The sequence below is a fragment of the Onthophagus taurus genome, unplaced genomic scaffold (assembly GCF_036711975.1).
Source record: "Onthophagus taurus isolate NC unplaced genomic scaffold, IU_Otau_3.0 ScKx7SY_14, whole genome shotgun sequence".
Lineage (NCBI taxonomy): Eukaryota > Metazoa > Arthropoda > Insecta > Coleoptera > Scarabaeidae > Onthophagus > Onthophagus taurus.
Window position 1 is genome coordinate 908,946 of NW_027248939.1, and position 8,594 is coordinate 917,539.

An 8,594-nucleotide genomic window follows, 5' to 3' on the forward strand; every position below is an offset into this window, starting at 1 on the left:
ATCGTAATTTCAGCAACTTTTTCTGGTAAGTATAGTCTCCTTTCTTGGCATATATTGTTTTTAATCTTGTGTTTTTCATTCCTATAGCTCCTTCTATTTTTTCAAGTTAACGTTTATTGGTAAGCATAACTTTATTTTTTCGAACGTTTTATCATTCATATCCTATCATTCAGCACTTTGTTGACAAGCACCCTCTGCAGTTAGATTTTAACGTATTTTTCATCAAGCGATGTAAGTATACATGTTTTTTTATTAAAATAAAATTAATTAATTTTCTTTTCTTATCAAGATGTCTCAAGACGGTTTTAGTCAAATTGATTTAACTGCTCCGGGTTTCGCCAGCCAGGAATCCTTTCTGTTAAACAGTTTTGACATAAACCTGTTGAACATGTCGACTGTTGAGAAGGCTCTGGATCCAAACGTGCAGCCTAATGAGCAGCCGATGGATCCAAACGTTGAATCTAATGTGCAGCAAGCTACGGCGCTTCCAAACATCGCAGGTTCCTCGAAAGTCGACGATAAGAATGTGAAACACCTTTCACTTTCACTTCGTCGAAAGTCGGGGAACCGTGAACACCGGAAGAAGGGTGCAGGTGTGTGGTTACCGCCAGATAAGTATAGAGAGCTTCGACGGGAGACCCGTGCTCGTTCGCGAAGTACCAAACACAAGCGTGTGTCAGTTGAACCTGCGACTCTGTCAAAGGTTGAAGTGACACACTCGGAAGTGGCTAGCGGCGATGAGTCCAACGACTCTCTTTCTTTAATGGCGGTATCCCAACACTGCACCGAAAACCGGACATACCTTAAAGCTATTAATGCAGCTTTTGTTTCTAAGGCTTCTTCTTCTAAAGCTTCGTCGATTCCCACTCCCCCTACTAACATAAACATTCCTACCATAGAAATTCCCTCATTAAGCCCGAAAGTACAAATCTTAAGGGTGGACACAATTCCCGCTACTTCAGTCATTTCCGATGTACCTGCCAGCCTTTTTTCAAATGCAATGTGTGCAGCAGTAGAAACAACCAAAGAGGAGATTTTGACCGAAATTAATATTTTGTATCAAAATTTTTATAAAGACCTTCATGCAAAGGTACTTCAATTGCAGACCTCTTTGAGAGAACTTGCACAGTTTAGGGAAGGGCTGGCGTCGAGTTCTAACCACTCTTTAATAACGTCACTCGACATCACCGTTGCAACATTAACCGTTGAAATGAAAAAAGCAGAATTCATTTTGTCTTCTTTACATACTAATAACTTCCCTTCCTAGCTAAAAAGATGTCCGGTAGTAACAACTTCGGGAGGGTGCTCACGTTGGAGCGAAGAGTTGCGTCATTGGAGGTCAAAGTAGATACCCTGTTTCAGCTGGTAGGCTATATCTATAATCTTTTTTGCACGTTTTTAATTTCATAATCTTCTTAGGTAAACAGTATTGTCTCAGAGTCGGCAGTGGTGAGAGGGCAGGTGCATGTTCAAAACATGCACATACACCATTGTTCGACTGGGATAGAACCTCCGACACCGACACCTGCAGCGCCTCCGCCCCCGTATGAAGTGCGGGATGAGCAGGAAGAGGAGGAGGAGTGGTAACCATTTTTCCTCCTCTTCCTTAGGTTAGGTTAGGTTATGTTAGGTTATGTTAGGTTAAATGGTTAAGGTATTATACTTATTATTATTATTATTATTATTCTTCTTAAATATATGTATATATAGTTTCTTTTGCTATATTTTCATTCAGTCTTATCCTGTTAATGTTATAATTCATTTAGTACGAGAATCATGATCGACGAGAGATTAAAATGTTTACCGCAACTTCTAACACTGCCTATAGTAAATTTTAGTAATGGTTCGGTCGAAGAACACTTTACAAGACACAGCAATTTATTTGGTGGAAAATGTAAGCGAGGTTTAATTGTAGGACCCTCAGGTGTCGGAAAAACAAATGCTATGTTATCGCTTTTAGTTGCACGTAATGGGTTGCGCTTCCTAAACTTGTACTTATGCTCTAATTCGTTATACCAAAATAAGTACGATTTTTTAAGACGTTTAATTGAACCTATAAAAGATTGCGGTTACTATGAATTTTCTAATATAGACGAGTTCATTCGACCGGAAGATGCGAAAGAATATTCGGTAGTCGTATTTGACGATGTTTCCTGTACAGGTCAAAATGTCATTAAGGAATTTTTTTCGTATGGTCGACATAAAAACATTGATTGTTTTCTAATTTGTCAAAGTTATAGTGCAATTCCAAAACAATTAGTTCGTGATAATTGTAACTTTTTGGTGTTATTTAAACAAGACTTAACAAATTTAAAACACGTATTTGAAGATCACATAATGAGCGATATGGAGTTTCATCGGCTAAAGGAAATTACGGATTTAAAGGACGTTACCGTAAGGGTTTTGATAAATTCATTGAAGTTTAAAACTAACGACTTCAGCTGTACAGTTCGTAGTAACTTCACATACATCATACAATGAACAAGACGATAGCTGCAGAACTTATCGCGGCACGAGAAGTCGTGAGAGACAAAATTCGTTCTTTAAAAGAAGACTTAGAGGAGTCAAGGATTCGGTCGGAAACCGCATATGCACCCATCGCAAGGCCCTTACAGGATATTGTCGCAAAACTTGACACTGCGCCTTTACTATCCATTCCAAAACGAAGTTTATCTCCAAAAGAAGAAAAATTGATATCTAAGATACAACGCTACTCGCCGGATATTTCTGACGTACCAGCTAAAACCGAGACCGAATATTTTATTCGAAAACCGAAAGTTCCATTAAAAGAACAACGACGAAAATTTGCTACATCGACTCCTGAAAAAAGGTTGGTATCTTCTCCCACGTCTTCTCCTCTTGGTCCATTAGCTCATGCAGAAGAAGAAGTATATGAAGTTCCGCCGGGCGAAGAAGAAGAACTCCTCGATTCTAGCGAGGATACCGGAGCTCTTATTTCGGACGCACATAATCGAATAGAACGACTTAAAGATGAAATAGAAGAAAGATTGGAGTCTCCAGAGGTACAAGCCGCTTTGAGTCAGTTTCATCCTTTGCCCAGAACGTATATTGTTGGTTTAACAACTGATTTAAAAGATGATTATGATCGTTTATACGGTGTTCGCGAAACTCCCGAAGGTTTCTACATTGGAGTCAGTCCTGTTCACTTTGAGGATCAGGATATTCACGTTGGAAACTTCAAATATACGGGAACCGTTGGTTTATATGATTTACTATTTAAAAATGAACCGGGCAAATTTACAATTCAGGACATGCGCAACTACAAAGATATCTTACTACGTTCAAATGCTCCGTACATTAATTACATTCCAGAGGCAGGTATGACTACTGAGGACGACAGTGGGAAATTTCAGAATATTATCAAGCCTATCGTTGAAGGTAACAAACCCAAGGTGCATTGGGCTAAATACTGGCCGAATCCGAAGAAAAAAGTCGGTGGTGCATTACAAAAACAAGTCGTTCCTGGGGCTCTTATCGAATACGAGTATTGGGACGATCCCAACGAACTTGTCGACAGACTGCGTTTGTTGATGGCCTCGCAAACTGCAGGTCATTCTGCACATGTCAATGAAATATCATCAATAATATCGGAGCTAACAGAGGCCGAGATTATACGTTAAAATATTATCATAAATATACGACTCTCACATTTTTTGTTTTAAAACACCGACGTTTGTGAACTAGAGCAGATGAGTTTAAGCAAGTTCGGAAAACATTCGTCTAGTATGACGATCGATAAGTTTGGTAAACACGTACACGGACACAACATTGCTGCTCATTTTAATAAACGTGAAAACTTACAACGATATTTCAAACAACCAACAATACTTACGTTTAGCGGAGATGGAACTACGGATACAACGGATAATTATTACATTATTCAAAATTTAGGTTACGTAAGTAAATATATAAACTTTTTATATATTGGTGAAATAGTGAAATACCGATTTGAAGGAGACGTTGAAATGATTATTAACGGGAGTATCTTCGATCCAAATAAAAAGTTAAATGTTCTCTTCTTTGGAGATAAAATAGTTTGCAAACCCACAACGAAGACCACTTTACTCAAGAAACCATTTATGGTAGAACTGCTCATTGAAATATCCAGAAAATGAGCGATATTAAAAGGTCCGTCGTAAACGAGTTGCACGCGTCCGCGAGGAAAAAGTATAAACGCAGACGTGTTATTATAAAAGGTTTAACGGACTTATTTCAAGCTGATTTAGTGGAGATGATACCTTATTCAAAAGCAAATGGTAATTTTAAATATATTCTAACAGTTATTAATGCTTTCTCAAAGTATGGATGGGCTGTACCACTAAAAAACAAAACTGGCAAAGAAGTTACGCGAGCTATGGAAACAATTCTATCGGAAAAGCGGAAAAACATACCGAAGAATCTGCAAACGGATAACGGAAAAGAATTTTACAATGAGGATTTTAAAAAGCTCATGTCACGATATCACATCAATCACTACAGTTCATTTTCCAATTTAAAGAGTTCTATTGTTGAACGGTTTAATAGAACAATAAAAGAAAAAATGTGGAAAGAATTTAGTATGCAAGGTAACTATCGTTGGTTGGAATTGCTTCCCAAATTAATTCTGGATTATAACAACCAAGTTCACAGGACGATAGGAATGAAACCTAGCGAGGTAAATAACAGAAACGCATCGACACTGTTAAAAACTATTTATAATTACATAAAAATTGCCGATCCTTATACCAAAAAATTTAATGTCGGTGATCACGTCAGAGTGAGCAAGCATCGACACGCCTTCACCAAAAACTATACTCCCAATTGGTCTAACGAAGTGTTTACAATACATTCTGTTCGTAATACTTTCCCAACAACATATCTGCTCAAAGATGCATCCAATGAAAAAATTATGGGTGGTTTTTATCGAGAGGAATTACATAAAGTTAAATATCCTGACGTCTACTTGGTGGAAAAAGTGCTACGGCGAAAAGGAAATCAAGTGTTTGTGAAATGGTTAGGATTAGGTCCGTCTCATAATTCTTGGATCTCAAAAACTAACGTTCTTTAAAACGTATAAAGACCTATTTAAAAGTTTACAAGACTTTATTAACAATCGAACATTACAAATACATTATTATTATTATTCTTTACAATTTTTTTTAAATTAAATTCATTTATTCGCATTCAATCTTTTTATCAACCAATGACCCCACGCCAAAGTATTACATCCGTTCGGTAATATGTATCGTTTATCATCGCACGATGAAATAGCAATTTTATTCTTTAATTCGGTATACATAGTATGAAATTCTGACTTAAAAATGTACATTTTTTTATGAACCGATCCGCCACATTCAACCACACGTTTATAATCGGTCACGCTTAAATGTTTATCTATAACATATTTCTTTACTCCTTTAGCCTTTTTTACATTATCATTCAACAAGGTGATGCAGTACGCCTTAGCTCCTGTTCCAACAAATGACGTTATGCACCTGTTTGGATATTCATCTTTCATTCTTCCCAACACAGATCGACCGCGAGGTATATTGTGTATATTCTCTAACGGATAATTGGACGTGTCAAAAAATTCAATATTTTCTTTTATATCCTCATATACATTGGGAGTAGTAATTTCTAGGATTAGGGAATCAGTATCGGTGTATAAAAGTGTTATGTTATTTCCATATTTAACTTTTAAGTAATCATAGAAGAAGCTGTACATTACGGTTTTCGAAAGCTCTAATATACTGAAACCCACATACAGCGGTTTGCAATAACGAACTTCCGCGACGTTCAATTGAACGGCTATCAAATTATCGCAAAATATTTTCGAAGATTTAAAATTTGGTTTAGCTATTAGGGCTTCCACGCCCGGTTTCTTATGACGACATTCCCAGTGGGTAACTAGTCTTATATCCACTCGCTTTTCCACATTTTCCATTGTCTTACCGTATACGATGTTATTCATTGCTTTGTAATGATTTTTTTCAAATTCATTCTTAGCTTTCGCACGTTTATCGGAATTGAAATCGATGTAGCTCCGCATCCAGTTGGATTGTTTAAATTCTAATACTCTGTAAATCTTCGTTAGTTTCAATCCGAACTTGATACACTGCTTTAGATTCACGTAATGAATGATGTATTTTGTTTTATTTTCCAAATTTGCTATTAACTTTGCATTTTTTGAACCTGGGGGTACAATCCGTTCTGGACAAAATGGCAAATCGTTGTGTTCATCATGTATTGCTTCCGGATACTCTAAATCTACCTCGAACACGTAACCCTTTTCGGAATCGTCTTCCGTATTGTAAATATCTAACTTTTGAATCTCTTCACCTGATAGCCATCGAAATCCCCCCGTCGGTAATTTTCGTCTCATTGCGTGTCCATACAAATTCGTAGCGTCGAGATACAAAATATAAGATGGGTCTTTGGTTTCATCAAATTCCATCATTAATTTATTGTTAGCCTTCGCACTGCGTTTAGTGCACATACTTAATCCACCGCGAATACCATTTTTAAAGAAGTGTAACATGTCTATGTCCGTTAATAATTCTAATTTTACCCCTGTCATTCGTAATAATGCATCCCAACCGAAGCCCGGCGCTGTGAAGTAATGACATGGATCTAAAGAGTAATACTTCATCGAGATGGTTCGGAAATTCTCAAATACGTCCGCCAAAAGTAAAACGTCAGACGTTAAATAAATGTCGCTATATTCGCCTAAAGTGCGACAGTTAAATAAGTTCCACACCGTTTGTGCACGACAATAATTTTCTTCGGTTATACTATCGTCGCATAAAGTATTGTAAAAACTACTTCGATCTGGCAGAGCGGTAAGATTCAGCTTTTCGAATGAATCCACAAAGGAATACGGAAAAACTCCTTTCTGACGTATAAGTCGAAACTGTTCTTCGTTCCTAAAATATTTTCTGATTTGAACGCATTGGTTGTCTTCCAAAAATGAACCCAACTTCTCTAGCGATAAAGCCATAAACCTAAATGAATCCACAAATCTCAATTTCATATGAACCCGCCTTAGCTTTCCCTTGCTGTCAATGTTTTCTCCTACGATAATTTTTTTCGAAAATGATATATACTTTTCTTTATTCTGTGCTATAACGTCCACGTCTTCTTCTTTTAATGCCATATCTTTCACAAACATATGACAATCGTAGTTCGAAAGATTGTGAAAGAATATCGGTATGAACTTTGGTAATTGATAATTGATGTTACATACAGCATGTGCGGGTCCTCTATACAACCCAGTTAGGTGATCATGATCGCACACTTTATTACCTTCTTTTATTTTGTGCGAACAAATGTGACAGATATCCTGCATCTCATGTATTAATCTATCAATAGGTGGTAATGGGAGCATTTCTTTTGGTTGGTTTAAATAATTTTTGTATATATTCAGAACGTCATGTTCCAACTTGCTCATGAAAATTTGAGCAGCATTACATCCGCGATATATTTCAAACTTCGACAATGATTCGTCATATGAACATTTTATATAATATGCAAATGCATAAGGTTCGTGTTTGAAACATTTGACGGAGTATGAATTATCATCGTTAAGTTCTGTTGCTTCCGCATCGGCGATCGGTTTCTGTAATGCCTCAAAATCTGCATACACCACGAACGGTATTTTTAATTGTCGTTCAAAATTTTCGAACTGTAGTATATTTTCCCTTTCTTCATTTCCATATTTATTTATTTTCAAATTTGTTGTTGGTAAAATTGCCCTTACCTTGCTGCAATCGTCACTTTGATGACGGATAAGTTTATTTTCTGACGTAAAGAATACCAAGCATCCGTCGCAAATATACTTTTCATGACCATTCTGCGATGCTTGCGATGATAGTAATCGAGACAGATTTTTTATCCAACAATAGTGACTATTCCCGGAATCATTTGTAACCAATAATAAATTTATATGTCTTTCTTCTTTTTGTCGACATATATACATTGTAATTATGTCATAATTCATAACACCGTCTTTAAAATACTCATTTATTCCATATACATTAATAGATAGTTTGTTCTGCTTTTCAAATACAGGTATATCTCGTAATTTAACTGGAAAAACAATATTTGAATAGTCTAAGCCGCAGTCTAGGTAATTCGGATACGAAGATGTCCTCTGTGGTAAACCGTTCGGTTCATGTAGTGCGGATGTTACAGCCCATGCAAAACATGCATCATCCGCGTTTTGTATATTTATCACAGCACGCTTTGCTTTTATTTGCGATGGTAGATCGATGTAATTAGATGCTCTGATAGGATTATATTTGTTTAAATTTAACTCCATATAGAGAATTTGCATTAAAGTCCATCCTAAATAAAATATTGAAACATTTATTTTTTAATATATAGGTATATTATGTCACATTACGCTTACCTGAATCTCGTTCCTGGAATTCTGACATTTTTGATGAAATTTCATCAATAAATTCCTTATATATTTTATACAGATCCGACGCTAATGATACTACCTTATTTTTCGTATTGAATGATTTTATTTCACAGTCTTCCTTTGATTGTAAAAAATACAAACCAAAACATTCCATATTTAATTTTACATTTCG

At 36.3% G+C, this 8,594-nt stretch overlaps 1 protein-coding gene across 1 annotated transcript; it reads right to left on the reverse strand.

Moving 5' to 3' along the window:
• Positions 1-5,170: 5,170 nt before the first annotated feature.
• Positions 5,171-7,384, reverse strand: LOC139432305 (uncharacterized). Its single transcript, XM_071200798.1, has one exon. It carries the CDS (start codon positions 7,382-7,384, stop codon positions 5,171-5,173), a length of 2,214 nt encoding a protein of 737 aa, XP_071056899.1.
• Positions 7,385-8,594: the final 1,210 nt, after the last annotated feature.

What these genes read in the sequence shown, in the direction of transcription:
- LOC139432305 (XM_071200798.1), bottom strand. Translation starts at nt 7,384, where the DNA reads ATGCTCCCATTACCACCTATTGATAGATTAATACATGAGATGCAGGAT.